Source organism: Microtus pennsylvanicus, chromosome 13 (assembly GCF_037038515.1).
Source record: "Microtus pennsylvanicus isolate mMicPen1 chromosome 13, mMicPen1.hap1, whole genome shotgun sequence".
Classification (NCBI taxonomy): domain Eukaryota; kingdom Metazoa; phylum Chordata; class Mammalia; order Rodentia; family Cricetidae; genus Microtus; species Microtus pennsylvanicus.
This window is the reverse complement of record NC_134591.1, coordinates 78,117,779-78,138,578: the sequence shown is the minus strand read 5'-3', so window position 1 is coordinate 78,138,578 and position 20,800 is coordinate 78,117,779. Positions and strand designations below refer to the sequence as shown.

Genomic DNA, 20,800 nt, shown 5'->3' with positions numbered 1-20,800 from the left:
CCTAGAGAAGAATATAAGACAGGAGGAGACAGCTCTCAAACACAGTCTCTTTCTAAGATTCCTGGAGGCAAATCACCATTTCAGACTGAGGTAGAGGTAAGAACCAGTGGCTGGCTGCTTTGCTTTTCTGACCTTCAGGTTGAATCCCAATTTGTCTCTGGGTTTTTATTAATCGTGCTACAAAGAGGCTTCAAATCAGCCAGACACAGAGACACAATGTGTACAGGTGGTGAATCCTGGCACCGTGCTCTGGAGAAGCAGAAGTGCACACTTGCTTTAAGGCAAACCTGTCTGACATCACAGAAGGGAATGATGCCCTTCTGTTTCAGACTGCATCTTCAATATATTCACTACTCTTCAGCATGCTCTTTAGTAAAAAGACTGAGAAATAAGAAAAACTGGAAGAAGAGCTATTAAAAATTTCTGTAAATTCCTAGGTTTTCTATAATTAACATGCTGGCATGTTTGTTTTATCTTTTTTTTCCTCCCTCCATCTTTACCAGCAGGAGGGTTTGATCTTTACAAAGTTAACCTCAGATCTACAGACTTTTTCACCCTAAAAATTTTAGCAAATAATACTAGGATATTAACTTCCCAGAAAGACACACTAATTTAGACAGTATGGAAACGAATCAGAACAAAGATACAGGGAGAGCCACAGTGGGGTTGGCAGAGAGCCCAGAAACCTCTGGAACCTCAGCAACCCCAGCGAACCACTGTTAGTTCTGATAAAAACAATGACTGCCAAAGCAGATCACAGCCAAGTCAGCTCCCACCCTCCAGCCTCTCCTCACCTCAGGGCAGCAGCATGGTACGTGTCGACATAATCAGAAATGAAGAGCTCTCGGTTCTTGATGACTGGATCTGTGATGACAAGTTCCCTTCCAGAGTCTACAAGCAAAAGAAAAGAAGTCAGTTAACTAAATAAGAAGATATTAAAGTAAAGTTCCCAAAACAAGAAGAAAATTTTTGCAAACCTTTTTCTCAAGTTTACCTCCTATTAAAGACAAATACCAAAACATAGTTATGACCAAAATACAGCCACTAGGAAACGGGATATGTAGTAAGAATGACAGAACACAATGTACAGCTGCAACAACTGACAGACAGTTCACAAAGTCCTTCTGTGTACTGAGTCTTAAAAAGCACAATGAAAATGAAAGAGAAGTGCACTGCCACATCCCAGCAACGTGTTAACTAATTTTTGAGACGAAACAACTTTGTTTTGTTTGTCTGTAGCCTTGGACCCTGTCCTGGAACTAGCTCTCATAGACTAGGCTGGCCTTGAACCAACAGAGATACACTTGCTTCTGCCTCCTGAGTGTTGGGATTATACTTCTTAATTTTATCCATTGTTTTATTTTGTGTGCATGTACATGTGTATGTGCTTATATCTGGGCAAGCTTATTTCATAGCAATGTGTGTAGTGGTCAGAGGACAACGTGTAAGAGTCAGTTTTTCTTTTCTACCAAGTGGGTCTGGGAACTGAAGACAAATTGTCAAGATTGGCAGCAAACAGCTTCAGCTGCTGAGCAATTCTGCTGGCCCTACAATATACAATGAATACATGTAGATAACTTGTCCATTTTGTTTTCTCTCTGCATGTCTGTTTCTGAGGATGGCTCTGAAGTCACTACAATACTGAGGCTGCCTTGAACTTATAAGTCTCCTTCCTCTCTCCCTCCCAATTCTGAGATTATAGATACACACCATCACATCTGGCCCTCATCTATTTGTTTACTATCAAATATTTTAAAATGCAATGAAGCCACAGGACTGGGACTGAAAAGAATTATTAAGCTACTATTTTTTTTAAAAAGATCATAAAAGTTAACTGACTTTTATCTTTTCAAAGATGTTTTTTAAAAGTCCATGAAAAGTGGACTTCCCACAGGGCAGGAAACCCTGACTGCTCTTAGGACTGGAGAGGGAGAGGGAGGGGAGGGAGAGTGGGAGGGAGATGGGAGGAGGTGGAAATTTTTAATGAATAAATAAAAAAGAAAGAAAGAAAGAAAAAAAAGTCCATGAAAAGTTCACCATGGCTGAGGTGAGTGGGGAAACACAGACAGCATGTCCTTGGCTCCATCACAACCTCCCACAGCCTCTCTAAGCTCACCCTCCTGAGACAGAATGCCAGGGCAAAGCGCCTCCCACAGCCTCAGGACGACTAATGGAATTAAGGAGCACGAGGCAACTCTCAAGACCAGGTTTTCAAAAAGCTACTACACACTTGCATAAATGTTGCACGCAGTACATTTATACAGAGCTTACATGTTGATAAAGTTCTGATCCAATATATGAGACCAAAGGCAAGTGTGGAAATCAGCTGCCAAAAACCACTGTTTCTGAAGGCAGCTCTTAATTTACATTCCAAAGTGTAACTCAAAAAGCTTTTCTCTGAAAATGGGCTCTGTCTGCCTAAAATGTAGGGAAGCACAGCACATGAGCTCCTGGAAGGACAAGGAACACATGCATACAGGGCTTTAACACTACCAGTCACTAAGTTAAACATAGGAGCCTAAAGAACTATACAACTGCTATTTTTAAAAATATGTGCATTAGTACAAACTTAGAGGGGGCTTTCTTGATATTTTTTTGGCATTTTCTTCAAGATTTAAAAAACATGTATATGCATGTATGTGTTTTATGTGCACCAGGTGTTCATGGAGGCCACAGGCATTGAATTCACTGGAACTGGAGTTATGAACAGTTGTGAACTGCCTGGTGTGGGTGCTGGGAACTGAATCTGGATCCTCTACAAGAGTAGTAAATGCTTTTAATCAATGAGCTATCTCTCTAGGCCTCCCTCTTTTGTTGTTGTTTATTTTGAAGGAAAATGGAAAAATTGCAAAAGCATATGTAAAAAGGACCCAGCAATGTTCTTTTTAACAAGCTCTTTTGAGAGAAATTCTACCAGAGGCAATCTCTGTTTAACTGGTGTTTTAAAAAAGAACTTTACCTAAAGCTAAGATTGAAAAGTACGGCATCGCGAGGGAATACGTACCATTTTCATTATGCCGATCCTGAACCAAATGCTGATAGACAGAATCTGGAACTTCAGACTGACGGTAGTACCATTTGACGTTCATGAGTAGATGGTCCCTCTTACTCTGAAAAGGAAAATCTAACAGCATTAGGAACAGGTTTCAGGTGCCTGCAAGTGCATATCATACGTACGACCAAAAGTCCTCTACACAGTGGATGGGCAAAAAGCAGGAAACACAGCAACCACCAGCAGCACAATACCTGGGTCCCTGGCCACCACACCCCTCAGGCCATAATCCTCAAAACTGCTCATCTCAAGAAACAATAGAGACGGATCCTGAAGCTTCTCAGCACGACTCACTCACTCACTATCACATTTTTTTAATGCCAATGCAGAGCTCTATATGGTACATTATTTCTAGCTTAATCCTTGACCATCTTGGTAAATAACAATCAGAGCACACTATCGAGAAATATTAAAAGTAACAAGCTGGAAAGAACTTACCCAGAGACACCTGACAGTCTCTTCCCCTCCAAGGTTTGCCTGTCACAAACTGTCTCAAATTCTCCCTCCACTGTGGGCCACAGAACTGTATGGAAGTCACTGCTGCATGCCAAAATTACAAAGCACACCACGGGTAACAGGTGGTGACGAGAATGTATATCCATACAATAGGACCTGCCTTATTACCTGACTCCCGAGGACAAAACAGCTTACACATAACTACTGGTAAAAAATAAAGAGCCCCATGTTGACCATCATCCTTTAAGTGTGTACAGGACAACTAATCACATATTTCTAAAAGTTACCTTGGTTCTCAGCTCAAACAAAAACGCTACAGGGTACAGCTTCAAGTACACTGCTTGTGTGCTAGGCTATGAAACAGCTCAACTCAGCAAACACTGAAGTTTCCTGGGATTCATAAAGTAGTTTTAACCCGAGGTAAAGGCAGTACAGTCCCCCTCGACAGCTTCTACCTTTTTCACAGGCTCACTGACCAAAGTGCAGAGATCAAAACTCAAAAAAACTGCCTCATTTTTGTCAAGAGAACAGCTTAATTCTGAACCATGGCAGGAATCTTTAATGAAAGAAGACTCACCTTGGTTAAATAAACAGGCAAATATAGTTTGAACTGAAAGACGAGCACAGGCAGGGAGAGAACTGTTGCAAGTTTCAACACTAACTCAGAATGTGGAATGCTATCCCACAATAAATATCATAAACATCGGGATTCTTGCTTTGCAGCAACTGTCAAACAGGCATGACCACAGGAAGAGGGTATCACTGCTGGTTTACATTAGACAGACTATGTATACAAAGGACAGTGTGTAGGCCATGGATTTTACTCATTCATACTTTTACACTGAAAAATTTAATGGCAAAAATTAGCTCATATTGTTTATTCTACAGAAGAAAAACTGAGGACAAACAGTATAAGAAGGTTCACAGAAAAAGTGCTGACTGTAAGAGTTTAAAGAAGGGAGCAGCCACCTTCTTTGAGACACTATGAAAGGAATGTGTACCCTGGGAAAAAAATGAAAAGGACCTCAGTGCACTCCTTCTAAGCAAAGGCAGAGACCAGAAAGAAATACAGACAGAAAAAAGAAAAAAGAAATACAAGACAGACCAACTGGGATACCAGCACACAGCACAGAACACCCAATGCTGAGACTGAGAAGAAGCTGAGCACTGGTGTGGTCTGGCCCTCAATAAATTTACAAAACTCAAGAGCAAGACTAAGATGACACTGCCAGTAAGGAAAACAGAACCCCTGAGCCTGCAGGGAGCAGCATAAACTCATCACAGTAAGAGACAATACTGGAAATAGACTCGTCTCTTGACTACTGACACATGGCAGGGTAATTCTGTTGCCCTGCCATTGTTGGATGTAGCACCCTCCGCAAGTTGTGGCAGCTAAAAATGTCTCTAAGCATTGCTAACTCTCTGTGTGTGGAGAAATGAAGCCAAAGTTGGTTGAAAGCCATTGCTGTTGTCGTCATTGTTGTTATTGTTATTTATAGAAGCCAAAGCACAATGGTCATGGAGACCTGGTCCAAGCACTATAGAACAGAGGACACAATTAACTAGAAAGCACAGGAAAGACTGTCGCGATGAACTCCCGATGCCATCACTACCCATATCTGTGTGACTGGTAACTTTCTAAGATCTTGAGTTTCTCTTTTGTACTGTAAATGAGAATAATTTAAGGAACTGGTGGAAAATGTAAAGACGGCATCAGATACCAGGTAAATGTTTAAAGGAAAGCCCCACCATCTGTCAGGAACCCTGTGGGTAAATGTGGAGCCATTCTCCCTCCAGAACGGCTTGTATAAGGGTGGCGTTGATCTCAGGCAGATGCTCACCAGGTCCCACTAATGGAGTACTTCCCAGAGTAGCCAGAATTCAGGGTACCAGCAGCCCCAGGAACTGTGCTCTACTATCTAAGCATCTACTCATTACTGAAACATACCTAAGAAGCCTGAAAACCTGCGCGGCAACAGAAAGACTCTCCAGGTTCAATGACTGGCAATTTTAAGTTGTCTGTTTTTTCTGAACCTAGCCAGAAATTCTGGAAATTGTTACATGTGCCATCTCTACATTACTAGTTAATAACTGACACAACTAGGCCCATTGATTTCACACAATAAAACAAAAAACCTACTCTGGCTTACTTGTAAACAGACCTGCAACTCTTGAAAAGCTTTTGGAGCTCCTGATGCAGTCCTGTCCAATGGCCAGGGGGCGGCAGTATTGTGTCAAAAAAAAACCCCACCAAACAGCACTTAAACCCATACTTCCATTCCACAGATACAGCACAACAAAAAAGGTGGAGTCAAATGAAACTGTGTTCTAAATAGGCCAGCAATTTAATAAAAGACTAACAATAGCGGGTTATTTCAGAGTACTAGGCTAAAACTGTAAGGTACAGACTGCAATTCCATCTGCAACCACTAGTTACCTTATTGTCCTAGGGTCCTCAAAAAGCGAACAGATGGGAAGGCCAACTGATTTTTGGGGTCTCTTCCTTTGTTAATAACTATATTCTGTAGTGATATTTTAATTGGATTTTAATAGATAAAGCTTGCCTGAAGATCAGAGTACAAAGCTAAGCCACCAGAGGCCAGGCGGTGGTGGCAAACAACTTTAGTCCCAGGACTTAGAAGATAGAGGCAGACGGATCTCTGTGAATTCAAGGCTACCCTGAGCTACACAGATAGATCCAGAAACAGATCCAGGTGGTGGTGGCTCACACCTTTAATCCCAGCGTTTGGGAGTCACACACCTTTAATCCCAGCACTAAGGAGGTAGAGACAGGAGATATGGCTAGATGGAGAGAGGAATATAAAGGGGAAGAGAAAGGAATCCATAGTGCAGTCTAGGCAGTCTGAGGATTCCCCCTTCATTTCGAGCATTAGTAGAGGTAAAAGGTCTCTCTAGTGGCTTACTGCTCTGTTTCTCTGATCTAACTCCTATTATCTTCTCTGGGTTTGTTTTTTGTTGTTGTTGTTGTTGTTTTGTTTGTTTGTTTGTTTTTTGGTTTTTCGAGACACGGTTTCTCTGTGGCTTTGGAGCCTGTCCTGGAACTAGCTCTGTAGACCAGGCTGGTCTCGAACTCACAGAGATCCACCTGCCTCTGCCTCCCGAATGCTGGGATTAAAGGCGTGCGCCACCATCGCCCGGCTGTCTCTGTGTTTTCATTAAGCATGCTACATATGTCTTCCCCAGACCAGACCCAGTAGACCAAATGGAACTAAACTATGGTACATCTGTTCACTGGTATTACCATCCAACAGGGTTACAAAGTGCAATGTCTTTTCTGGAGGACACTGTCTGCTATAAGAGGAGAATCCCTACTCAGGACACACTGAGGGTTTCAGAACATTAACCACAGGAAGTCCTCTAAGTCAAATAATGGATGAAAATCACAGAAATCTATCTATCTATCTATCTATCTATCTATCTATCTATCTATCTATCTATCTATCTATCCATCCATCCATCCATCCATCCATCCATCCATCCATCCATCCATCTATCTAGGTTTTTCGAGGCAGGGTTTCTCTGTGTTGCTTTTGGAGCCAGTCCTGGAACTAGCTCTTGCCCTTGTAGAACATGCTGGCCTCGAACTCACAAAGATTCGCCTGCCTCTACCTCCAGAGTGTTGGGATTAAAGGCGTGCATCATCACTGCCTGGAAAAATCACAGAAATTTTAAGCCCAAAAAGTAAGTTCAGAACATCATGTGGTTCAGGGTCTGAATCCTGGTTTTACAATGCGCTAAACTCTGTATGTTAACAACCTCTGGCTTCTGTTTCACATACAATCTGTGTTCCTCCTTCACTAGACTGTGAGGATTTGGGGTCCACTCATAGAAGCTGAATGGTTAGCTCTCATAAACCTTGATTACTGTCACTGTTCTGCAGAGAAAAAAAAACCAGTCACAGGTTTTACTTTTCTCAGCCTCAACACTAATATAAAGTAAAGGCAATATAGAAACAAGACATGTAGGAGTGGGCTGGAAGGTAGGCTTGTCACTTGAGGAATCCCAGGAGCAGATTAAGTGTTTCTAATAGCATGCTCACTATTTACTAATGATATGACTGAAGACTAGCACACATCTCATAGAGATTTATGGCCATCACTAAATAATGAACCAAGAAATTTCCAGAGTGAAAGCACCCTGGGCAGTATTCCTGAAGGAAGAAGCATCACCCACTAGCAAGAAAAGGCTTTTCTACCACCTTCATCCACACAGAAATGAAGACCAAGAGAGGAGATACCACAAAACTAGAGGACCAACCAAAGATGGACAGCTATTTGCTGGGGAAAGGGGTCACAAGAGTTTCTGGATTTACATGGGAAGTGGTGGTGGTGATATCTGCAGGTTAACACTGGTATTCTTCTACATCAATGGCTGGACTCTCACTGAACTGAAAAATACATGTAAAATTTAAGGCATGAGCAACCATACAAGGTGTGTCACACACACACACACACACTACATCACCCACACAAAATAAGGTGAGGAAGTGACTGAGAAAGACATCCTGATGATAACCTCTGACCTCAACACATGTCTGAACAGTTGAGCATGTATCTCTCTCACACGGATACATAGGTACACATATGCACACACACACAAACACACACACACAAAATTAAAACCACCTCTCAACTGTTAATTAGAGTCAAAACTTACTAAGGCTCTGTCTACCTAGTTTTATACTACGTAAGAGCAGTGACATTTTCAGGCAATTAGCTACTGTATTTGCAGTGGGGAGACCTATTTCTTGGCCTCTACTGTAAACTTACTAGTTTCTTGTTTTCTGGAACAAGGCTTCATGTGGCCCAGGCTGGTCATGAACTATGTAGCTAAGACTGATCTTGAACTCCCTGCCCCCCTGTTTCCAGCCCCTACGTGCTCGGACTGCAGGTGCATGCCATAATGTTTTGCTGTGCTGTCGTTAATACTAAATGCACACACAGATAAGGTATGTGTAAAGGGGGATTTGAAATATGCTGTGAGACAAACAGAGCAAACTAAAGAATATTCTTGTATATGCCATCATCTACACTGTTCTTAACTAGTCAATCAATGGTCATGATTAATACAGTCAGCAATGTACTACTTCTGCGAGTGTCTGTGCGAGTGCCTTCGGAGGCCAGTGTGTGACAGTGGGCCGAGGAGGCCAGACCCCACGGTCACAGTGGGCTGAGGAGGACAGACCCCACGGTCACAGTGGCAGTGCTATCCATCAGCTCAGGGCCTGGATAAACTAAGAATAAAGCAATCACCAATTCACTTTCTGCTGGAGCTGCAAGGGATGCTCTCAGTTCTACTACCTTAGCTTCTCCGACTCTGAGGTCCCCAGACTCAATGAGCCACGATACCAGCTTCCCCAGGACTCCAGTGTGCAGGTGGCTCATAAGACCTCAGAACTTCCATAATGAGGTGATGTGAGCCATCCCTAAACACCCTCCCCCTCCCCTTCTATCTCATTGGTTCTGTCTCCTGGAGAACACTGACTAATTGATCAACTAAACATTACACTCGGGCTTTAAAAAACCCATCTTTGGGTTCTGAGGCTCACTTTTTTTTCCCGTTTATTTATTTATTAAAGATTTCTGTCTCTTCCCCGCCACCTCCTCCCATTTCCCTCCCCCTCCCCCAATCAAGTTCCCCTTCCTTGTCAGCCCATAGAACTATCAGGGTTCCCTGCCCAGTGGGAAGTCCAAGGACCACCCACCTCCATCCAGGTCTAGTAAGGTGAGCATCCAAACTGTGAGGCTCACTTTTACATGTAAGACCATACACTAGGATCTACAAAATCAGACAGCCAACAACCAACCAACCAACCAAAGACCCGATTGTCACCTTAACACTATGTTTACTCCAGGAGCTAAGGTCACACCAGATAAACACAAATTTCCTTTGGTCCAAAGGACATCTGTCTCTCCTTACATAGAGAGTAGATAGCTGCTCACAGACATCTCAGTAAGAAACTGACTCATGTCCCTAAGTTCCTAACAAAGCTTTTTCTACTTTAAGAACTTCTATTATCAAAACTCAAGCCTAAACAAGCTAAAATTTGTCATCTTATTAATAACTGAGTGGTGGTGGTGACAATAACGGTGCTGGCCATGTGGCGAAACAGACAGAAGTCACAGGGTTCTCTACATACCAGAGACAGGGTGTTACAGAAAGGTGGGATCTGGTGAGGTGATCTGATGAGAGTGGCCCCACAGGCTCCTATGTAAACTTCTGATTCCCAGTTAGTGGACTGTTTGGAAAGATTACAAAGGGTGTGGCCTTGTTGAAGAGGCAGGCATGTCATTGAGGGTGGGATTGAGGTTCTCCCTGTCTCTTCCTCACAGACCAGACAGTAGCCCTCTCTCAGCCCCTGCTCCAGCGCCATGCCTGTTGTTATCATGGGCTAACCTAGGAAGATTAAATGTTTTCTTCTGTAAATTAGCCACGGTGTCTCTTCACAGTAATAGGACAGTAACTAAGATACCTGGACCACGGGGCACTGAATTACAAAAATTATCAACTTAGGGTTTAAAGTCATCTCACAGAGATTCTGCTGTGTCAAAACCTGATGGCAAAATATTTTGTAGAAGATTTTTATGAGTCAACATGTGTTTTATGTCCTCAAACTTCTTAGGATCTGAAATCTTCCCACCCCCCTTTTTTACACAGGGTCTCACTTTGTACACCAGGCTGGTCTCAAACTCATCCGCCTCTGCCTCTTAAGTGTTGGAATTAAAGATGCCACCATGCCCAACCCTCAAGTAAATTCTTAAAAATTACTGAACTAATTTTCAAAATTGTTGTATTTTAATGATATACATGTCTGTGTGGATATGTACACTTGAGTGCAAAGGCCAACAGAGACCAGGGGACATCAGATGCCCCTGGAGCTGGAGTTATAGGTGGTTGTGAGCCACCTGAAATGGGTGCTGGGAATTGAATTTGGGTTCTTTAGGAAAGCAGCATGTATGTCTAAATGCTGAGCTATCTTCCCAGTCCTTGTTTTGCTTAGAAACAGGGTCTCACTATGTACCCCTAGCTGTCCTAGAACTTACTATGTGGAGCAGGCTGGCCTCAAATTCACAGGGATCCACTTGACTTTGCCTCCTAAGCACCCAGCAAAACTATATTTTCAACAAACAAAATTCAGAAAATGAAGAGTATTTTTATTTTCAATTTCTTCTGGGCCTCAGCTTTTCTGTTTCTGCTCTGTCTCCGCCCTCAGAGGTGTACAGCATCTACCCTTTGTGAGATGTGCTTGTAAGAAAATACTCAGGAAAAGGCACACGAAGTCTTGGCTCACTATGGAACTGATGTGACCCTGCAGCCTCTGGGATCACACTTGAGCTAGCTGCTTTCCAGATGAAATAAGCTGTACAGATGGCTTCTGCCAGACTCTAACTGAAACAGATCACGTCTACTTTACGGGAGCCCAGCAACACCACTAAGCTCCAGGTGCTGAGCTTTCTGTTCTACTACTTTCTGCATTGCCACAAGCTGCAGGATCTGGTTACCGTAGTAAAATAGCTTTTCACAGAACAAATATTTGCACTTTAAGGGGTGCTTAAGACTTGCAGAATTAGAAGTTACTGTTTATTTAAGTAAAGTTTGCCCATATAATAACAGAAATCTAATTACAGCTAACAAACACTCCTAATTGACCATGAATAAATTCAAATAGTTGGGTTAAGAAAGAAGAAAATCAGTAGGAACACTGCAAAGTTACACTTCCCATTTCATAGAAATTAGTTTTTTCCTGTTTTAAATGTCTTAATTATTTTTCTTCTCCCTATTGACTCAAACCAAATAAAGACCGTAACCTCTAGTACCTGTCGGTCTACTTTCCACACCGTTTTTCTAATACACACATGCCCAAAAAGCATAGTTCAGTACAGGTCAGACAACAAAGGACCACTGCTACTGGAGAGGAGAGATGGAGAGCAGGAAATGAGAAGACTTGGTTAATCCTCGGGCAATTGATCAGTGTATTCAGTCAACTATAAGCAGGCTGGGAAAATGCTTTTTTAAAAAGTGTATGGGGGGGTGAGGAGAGAGTGCTAATGCAAGAAATTAAGGGCCATAAACCATTTTATTTTATATTTATTTATTTTGTATGCAATTTTCTGTCTGTGTGTATGCCTGCAGGCCAGAAGAGGGCACTAGACTTCATTACAGATGGTTGTGAGCCACCATGTGGTTGCTGGGAATTGAACTCAGGACCTCTGAAAGAGCAGGCAATGCTCTTAACCGCTGAGCCATCTCTCCAGCCCCCCCCCAAACCATTTTAAAATAAGAATTTTTGTCACAAAGAATCCCCTCATGTTCTAGCACTAATATTAATGTCTTACAGTAACCTTTTCTTTGAAATCATTCTCCACATTTTTGAAAATCAAGTTTTAACTTTTAGGTTATTTTTTAATTACTAGGGTATAACTTACATACAATAAAATTAACTTGTCTGTAACACTGAATAACAATTTCTTTTACCACCCCATCATCAAGATAGGGAGCATTTTCTTTACTTTTTTTTAAAAATATTTATTCATTTATTATGTATACAATATTCTGTCTCTGTGTGTGTCCACAGGCCAGAAGAGGGCACCAAATCTCATTACAGATGGTTGTGAGCCACCATGTGGTTGCTGGGAATTGAACTCATGACCTTTGGAAGAGCAGGCAATGCTCTTAACCACTGAGCCATCTCTCCAGCCCGGGAGCATTTTCATTACCAAAAAAAAGGCAACTCAGAACCAACACTGCTGTGCTCAAATATTGGCACACCAAATTACTATAAAATAGTAGCCTAATCTCAATTCTTTCTTCCATAATCTCACATGCACATCAGTTTACACAGACAAAACCACTCCATGTCAGCTGCAATATTTTTTCCTGCAGCCAGGCACCACTACAGACAAAAACCCCAATACAAAAATCAAACCAATTGTCATGTAAGGATGTAAATACAGTATCTTCAAACTTCCAGAAGAGAGATAACTTAGGATAACAATAAAAACAACTGACAAAAATAGTGCTAATTCATTTTAAGCCATCCTTTCATTAAACCATACAACCAGAATTTAATGTGCTCCTGCTTCACTACAAAAGGTCAGTGAGAATGGTGGGGGTGATGATGTCCAGAGACCCTGGAAAGTTTGCATTCCACAAGAGCAGCAAGCCCACTCCAGAGCCCCTAATTTAGATAACCATATAAATGCTTGGATATCAAAGAAAAGTCAGGAGCAATGAAACCTGTCATTTGGCAACCATGTAAGACCAGTTAAGCAACACCTGTTTACAATGTTGTGTAACCGCTTTGGGCATTACATTCATTAAAATTGGTAGTCTTCTCAAAAGATCCTGACGATGGAAAAAGTAGGCTGAGATTTTGGCGACTTCAAAAGTGGACAGAGAAATAGCCTTAAGATGTCCTTAGAAATGGGCAGATGAGTGCAATGTAGGGCTGGGGTTATGGCTCTGCGGTATAGCACTTGCCTGGCATGCGCTGGGTTTAATTCCCAGCACTAATAGAGAAAAGGTAATATGCAATTGTAAAAATGGTTGATAGGGCTGAAGAAATGGCTCAAGATAAGAGCACTGACTGCTCTTCCAGGAGACCCAGTCAATTCCCAGCACCCACATGGCGGCTTACAACTGTTTGTAACTCCAGTTCCAGGGGATCTAATATCCTCACGCACAGTATATACAGGCAAAACATCAGTGCACATTAAGTAAAGAAATCTTAATTAAAAAAAAGAATAAGTGATAAAGATATTGCACCTATTTAATAAATGCTATTGAGATTGAGAAGGCATATAAGAAAAAGTGAAATTGTATTTATAATTCATATTCTATTCCAAAGTTATTCTAAAAAATAAGTCAAAGACTGAAATATAAAATGTAAGGGGGCTGGAGAGCCAGACGGTTCAGCAGTTAAAATGCACCTGCTACTCTCCCAGAGCCCTGAGTTTGTGTCACAGGAGCCCCATCAGGTGGCTTACAGATCACCTTTAACTCCAGCTCTGGGAACCTGATGCCCTCTTCTGGCTTCCAGGGGAACCTGCACAGCCTTGGTAGTGTGTTTGTTTCTGTCTCTCTGGTAAAATAAATCCTTTTTAAAAGCAAAACCATGAGAAACAGAAGTCAACGGAGATGATACTGTCCGGGCTAGCAGGCATCCGAGTTGATGAAACTGCTAGATCACGTTACAGAGAAGCAGAACACTGGCACAGCTGCCTGGTTCAGGAAACCTGATAATATTTACCAAGATAACAAGTATATTCACCTGTTTCCCTAGCAGTATCACTTACTGCAATTTATTCTAAAAATACTTCTGAATATTTATTTTTATGTGTGTGTCTGCCTGAATGTGTGTTATGTATGTCATGTGTGTGCTGTGCTCAGGGGCCTGAAGAGGACCACAGATCTTCTGGAACAGGAGTTATAGATGACTGAGTCACCTGATACGAGAGCCAGGAACTGAAACCAGGTCCTCTGCAAGAGCAAGTGCTTTCAATTGCTGAGCAAGAGCTCCTAGCCCTCTAAAAATGTTTTGCATATACACAAAGATAACTATAAAAATCTAATATCCACAGCAATTCGGGGTCTGCTATCCCTGATAAATAAGACTCTCTCAAAACACAGAGGAGGAGAAAGGTGGAACAGGGAGAAGGAGAATCCATTATTAACAGGTAATAATTAAAACATATCACATCTAAATAATAAAACATCATGCAGCAGTGTACTTTTAAAAATGGGGAATGAGACAGGGGTGGTGGGGCATGCCATTAGTCCCAACAGTCGGGAGGCAGAGGCAGGTGGATGTCTGTGAGTTTAAGGTCAGTTTGAGCTAGTTTCATGACAAGCTCCAAAGCTACAGAGAAGCTTTGTCTCGAAACAACAACAAAACGAAAACTCAAGAATTAAATAAACCTGAATTGCCCAAGCCTGTTTACGCTGTACCTTCCAGGCAGGCTGTGCACACACCTGGGGACAGGGGAGTCATTAATAAGATGTAATTGAAACCTTCCTGAAAGCAAGCAAGGAGTATTACTTTCATAACATTCTCCTGTTTGTTATCTGCACAAACTCCTCTTGATTACAGATTTATCTTTCCAGGAGAACTATGTGGCAGCAAACTGCTGACTATATTGCCGGCCGTCCTCTTTACACACAGCCTGATTAGCATTTCTATGCCTGCACTGCACATGCTGACATTATAAATCACATGCTCACTGTCATGCACAATGACCAAACACTTACCTAACAGCTAAGGGTATTACAAATAGATTGAACTAATCTTTGAATATATGCTCCAATAATTAAATTCTGCTATGGTTTTATACCTTTAAACCTGAAGGCAGGCAACACTGAAACTGAATGCTATCCACAGGGCCTTCACATTTGCCATGAAATGTCACTTATATTACAGAGTTCACATCCAATTACTGAACACAACCAGCCAGAGCATCTATCACTTACATTAAAACAAGCAGAAGCCAGCGGCAGGGCTGTTGGAAGCCATCAAATGGTTTAAATGGATTTCTCACCTTTCAAATATCAAGGGGTCCTCTTTCCCAGAACATCTCACCAAGGGGTTTGGCCTTTTAACAAAGAGAGCTGCCCATGTTGAAAGAACATTCAGCAGCAAGGACACACAGCAAAGCACAGTTCAAAGCTAGAGACATCTGCCCCTTGTGTTAAAATACAAAACAGCAAAGGATCTTTTATATGAAAAGTAATAAATAAATGTAAATGAGAGTTTTTTCAAAGCCATTAACAAGGAAGTCAAGCCTCAGACCCGGAAGAGTCCTTGCTTTTGGTTAAGTGTCTACAATTCGGGGATTGGCCAGGATCTATTAATTTTCTAATTTTGAGAACAAAGAATCCTATCTTTAGACGCTTGCGAAGAGCCCCCAGATCAAAGCACTATCAAGCATAGAGCTAAGCCACTCTGTGTCAGTGTTGCTGCGCATGCACTTAACAGGATTACAAGGGAGAAGCCCCCAGAGCTGCACAAACACATAGCCAAGTTGTCCACTTACTAGTGTTAAACAAGGACCTTAAAACACCGAACAAGATAATTTCCCTAATCTTCTGTTTTCCTTTTTCAAAAGAAAGCACTGAAAGCCAACTCACAGTAATTAGTACATAATACAAACACTACCACCTGATGAACATTCATATTCCTCAATGAGGGAGAAACAACCAGGAGAGAAGCTCAGGAAACCTTTATCCAATTCCGCTACCCACATATATCAAGGGAAAACTGTCAAGAGTTCTACCTGGCAGTAGAAATTGTTGGAACATACGATGAAACAATGCCCAAGAAAATGGAATCCCATGCCACAGCAGAGATTAGCATCTGGCAGCTACATTTCAAATCAAGCTCTACAAAAGAGGTTCCCAGTTTCTCCCTGCAAGTCCTGCAGGGTATTGCATAATGTCCACACAGTTGGAGGCTTTTAACTCAGGGGTCCAAATGCACTCCATGGGGTCTCCCATGCTGCAGCAGTTGTCACAGTCTGAACCCTACTAGTTACTTCAAAAGATCCTAAGACTCAGAGGGTGATTCCTACCTATTCCTGGAGCCAAAAACAAAGTTTTGCTTTGGCAAGTTAATATTATTTTGTATGGTGTTACCTATATTGGAATGTATCATTTTCTAGTATTAATGATACTCGATATATTTACACAAAACAAACAATAAGACTGATCTAATGAATACATCTTAGAGATTTTTTCCTACTTGAAGTCTACAATTATATTCACAAATGTTAGCATGTATGCATATACACCAAAATCACTATGAAATTTATAATGGCATAAGCACATACTTGAAAATTGAAAATTTCAAGTTCTAATCATTTGATGGAATATTACATCAGATGAATATATTTAAAAGGAACAATAACAAAATAACAAAAGTTCCTCCCTTGGCTCAATGTAAAATTTCCCTGAAAAGTTAACTCTTTTAAGCTTCTCTACTTTGGATACTCTGTAACAATCAGGATACTCAAAGTTTTAATATAAAACTGCTGCCAAGGAGCCAGTTCTGGCCACCAGTCTCATCACCTGTCAGTCTTACACTACTCTGCCTGTCTACTTGAGAAAAGAAGACTACCAAGGCCTCTTGTAAAAATCACCCCTGACACAGAAAGTAGTGTGTATGCTCTGACCTGGCATGGGCTGGGCTATTAAAGGGCAGCCATGGTGAATAAAGTATTCCTTTGTCTGAGTTGGCCTTGTGTTTTGTACCTAGCTCCTCCCTCGTGACTTTATGATGGAATGCTGGCAGTCATGACAGATAGCATGTAAAGATTTAGAAATCAGGGGCTGGAGAGATGGCTCAGCGGTTGAGAGCGCTGACTGTTCTTCCAGAGGGCCCAGGTTCAATTCCCAGCACCCACATGCTAGCTCACAACTGCCTGTAACTCCAGTTCCAAGGAATCTGACACCCTCATACCAAGGCACATAAAAATTAAATAAATTATTTAAAAAAAAAGATTTAGAAATCAGTATTTGTGACCCTGAGATTAAATAAAAACTAACACGTCATGTATACTGCATGTATACTGGATAACTGAGAGGAAAGCTCCAGGGACAGTTTGCAGACATTCCTCACTGATAAATAGATCAATGGTAAGTCAAAATAAACTGACAACACAACAAAACAAACACAAATGCTAACTAACACAGACTCTGCAAGGACAGACCAAATTCCCATCAACCACCACGCGTGGGGAATAGGACACAGTTAGGAAAGGAGGGGGGCAATGTGCTGAGAGGAGGGAGGGTTTGGCCAGGCAGACAGCGTAGATGGAGTAAGGCTGAAGAAGCAGACACAGGCTGGCCAGTTAGGAACTCTAACACAGGCAAGGCTCCACTGCAGGAAGAAGCTATTAACAACGGAAAGTTCAGTAAAACAGGGAAAAGGTTCAAGGAAAAAGAAATGCCCAGTAAAAGTAAAGGGTAAAAAAACCAAAAAAACAAAAAACAAAAAAACAAAACAGGAAATCAGTTCAGCCATCACTTTTATTGCTGCTGTTTTGTGTTTTGGTGGTGATGGCTGGAGAGATGGCTCAGCAGTTAAGAGCATTGCTGCTCTTCCAAAGGTCCTGAGTTCAATTCCCAGCAACCACATGGTGGCTCACAACCATCTGTAATGAGGTCTGGTGCCCTCTTCTGGCCTTCAGGCATACACGCAGAAAGAATTTTGTATACATAATAAATAATTTTTTTAAAAAAAAAGTTAATGTGGACTATACAAACACTGAGATTTTTTCCAAAATAAAATCAAGTCAGTAATTAATAATTTTTAAAAGAGCAAAAATAAACCGGGCGATGGTGGCGCACGCCTTTAATCCCAGCACTTGGGAGGCAGAGGCAGGCGGATCTCTGTGAGTTCGAGACCAGCCTGGTCTACAAGAACTAGTTCCAGGACAGGAACCAAAACCACAGAGAAACCCTGTCTCGAAAAACCAAAAATAAAATAAAATAAAATAGCAAAAATAGAGGTTAATTTCATATAATGTAACCATAAGCAAAAAAGGGGGAGCAAAACAGTATTTGTAATGATGAAGAAACAAAGAGAAAACCATGTCAAGTATTCAAACATGACAAAAGAAGTAAATATAATGCAGAATTTCAAAACAAAGGCAGTGTCAAATATATGGCCTCACACAGTAATGAGCCTACACTAGAAATGAAGCAAAAACTCACAAATGAAAACCCAGAAACAAAAAAAAAATGAATAAACAGAAAATTAAAACACTGAAGAAGGAAGGAATTTCTCTGACTTCTGTAACAGGGCACATGCACAACACACAAAAATAATAGTAATAACTTTCATTTTTTTAAAAAGGGAACATAAAACAAAACAGCCAGATATGGCAGTGTGGTTCTATAATCCTGTTGTTTAAGATTACAAGAGGATTTCAGTTGAGTATCACCTGCACATGGGGGGGGGGGGGGGCTGGATCAAAGAGAAAAGGAGAAGGATGAGGAGAGAGGGATGGGCAAAAGCTTGTTTGTGCATGACTGCAATCCCTGTGCTTGGGATTATTCCTGTATAGTCAGGAGGATCAGGAGCTCAGGATCCGCCTCCAATGTTCTCTAACATCACTGGACTTGAGAAAAATTCATGCATGTAGGTGAAGGCAGCACAAATTTTAAGAGAGAAATCATCACTGGGCTTTGACAACAATGTTCTGAATCAAATGAAAACATGGCTTTGTCTGGTAAGTCAGGTGTGCACCACCATGCCTGGCTAACCTTCTTTTACAATGCCGAGCACTGTGAACTGCAGCAGGAGCAGCTATCGCTCACACAATACTCTTGGGCAGATGAGAGCGTGAGAACAACTGTCTCAGTCGTCTGTGATCTTAGACTGAAGGGAGGAGCGTTATATGATGAAAAGGTGCACTTGACAGGTGTGCCCCTTAAGTCAGATGCAGCTTCACACTGTTCCTGTACAAATCATTGCCTAGAAGCAATGAAACCCAAACTAGATTATGCTTTTGAAATATCATTTTTTGTGGAAAAGGGATTCTGCAGTAGGCATCTGCGAGAATGGAATACCTACATATACAGTCAAGAAAAACCTATCAAGCTCCAACTATCAAAAAGACTCAGAAGCAATTCCAAGTGGCACCCCACTACATTAATGATGGGGCAGTCTGGCTTCTCTAAGGATTAAGGGTTACAAGTTCTAATGTAGTATCTGGAAACACTAAACAAAGAGGAGGATGGTCTCTCCTGTGCACCTAGGTTAAGAAGTGGTGGCTGGCAGGAGCCCTGTGTGCACTGCCACAGAAACTCCCTCCAGCTGATAAGTGAAAACGAAACAGACCTACATTTTTGCAACTCCTAAGGCAAAGGTGGATAGTAAAATAAATAAATAAAATCAGCTTTGTGGCTCCTGACAAAAAATATAGTTCACTAACGCAGTGGTTTGAAAAAAATATTCCCCAAAGGCTCACAGATTTGAATGCTTGCTCACCAGGGAGTGGTACTATTAAAAGGCGTGGCCTTGTTGGAGGAAGGATGTTACTAGGGGAGGGCTTTGGGGTTTCAGAAGCCCAAGCCAGGTCTAGTGACTCTCTCTTCCTCACACTGCCTGTGGATCAGGATGTAGAACTCTCAGCTCTTCTCCAGCACTGTCTGCCTGAGAGCTGTCTTGCTTTCTGCCATGAGGATAATGGTGGCCTAACCACTGAAACTAAGCCAGCCCCAAATAAATGCTTTCTTTTTTAAGAGTTGTCATGGCTATGATGTCTCTTCACAGCAATAGGGCAGTGACTAAGAAAACTAACTATGCTTCTGCTAAAATAGATCAGTCTTAAGACTACCCAATAGCTGGATCAAGCTACAGGAAATGCAGAGGATTTAGGCACTGTGCGAACAGTGACATTCAGATGGCACAAGATTCCTTGTCAAGTGCCTTGGTATCAACAACTAAAACAAAAGGAAGAAGGGGAAGACTTAACAGATTATTAATGTAACATATTTATAAGACATATTATAGACCAAGAAAACCTAGTGTCTAGAAAGCCACACTCAATAATGAGCCATAGATTACTGGTCTAAGTCAAGGTGTAGTTAGTTCTGTGGGGAAAGGAAGGGCTGCCGCTACCAGGGAACAGAAAAGTCCTCCTGGGCCTAGGAGATGGCTGCACACTATAGTGATTCACACACTACAGACGCTTTATGTGGGTGTTTGCATTGTATGAACCCAAAGGGCTTAGAAAAAAAAAAATATATATATATAGAAGCAAGGGCTAGAGTTCTTCTAAGCAGAGAATGCAGGAAAGGGGGACATACACCTGTAAGAACAATTCCACCAGGGTAAAGGTGAGTTTTATGCCTCAGACACCATAAAGGCACTGTGGGCAGTAGATAAAAGATGCCAGTGCTACAAACGTAAATATTCCCTAACTGTGTGGTTAAGCACCAGGTTCTACCCTTGTTTGGTTTTTGTTTGTTTGAGACAGGAACTCACAAGGCAGCTTGGACTGGTACTGAACTCATGGCCCCCCACTCCATCTCTTGAGGTCTAGAATTTCAAGCATATGCCACTATACCCAGCACCACTGCATTCTCATGAACTTGTCTTTAAATTCACTCTTAATGAGTTTCACCCTAATGCATTTCATGCAAGATTACATGAGGTTCGTATCTGTTTCAAACCCTTTTTTTTTTTTTTTGGTTTTTCGAGACAGGGTTTCTCTGTGGTTTTGGAGCCTATCCTGGAACTAGCTCTTGTAGACCAGGATGGTCTCGAACTCA

The 20,800-nt window shown here is 41.7% G+C and overlaps 1 protein-coding gene across 9 annotated transcripts in view; it reads right to left on the bottom strand.

The window, feature by feature from the left end:
* Rere (arginine-glutamic acid dipeptide repeats) overlaps positions 1 to 20,800 on the bottom strand; it is a 366,134-nt gene that overhangs the window by 163,730 nt on the left and 181,604 nt on the right. For all 9 annotated transcript variants that reach the window (XM_075945074.1, XM_075945075.1, XM_075945067.1 and 6 more), the window contains 2 exons: positions 3,005 to 3,110; positions 795 to 891 (listed from right to left, as the gene is read on the bottom strand). In XM_075945074.1, coding sequence (XP_075801189.1) covers positions 795 to 891; positions 3,005 to 3,110 — 203 coding nt within the window. The remainder of the gene's footprint in view (positions 1 to 794; positions 892 to 3,004; positions 3,111 to 20,800) is intronic.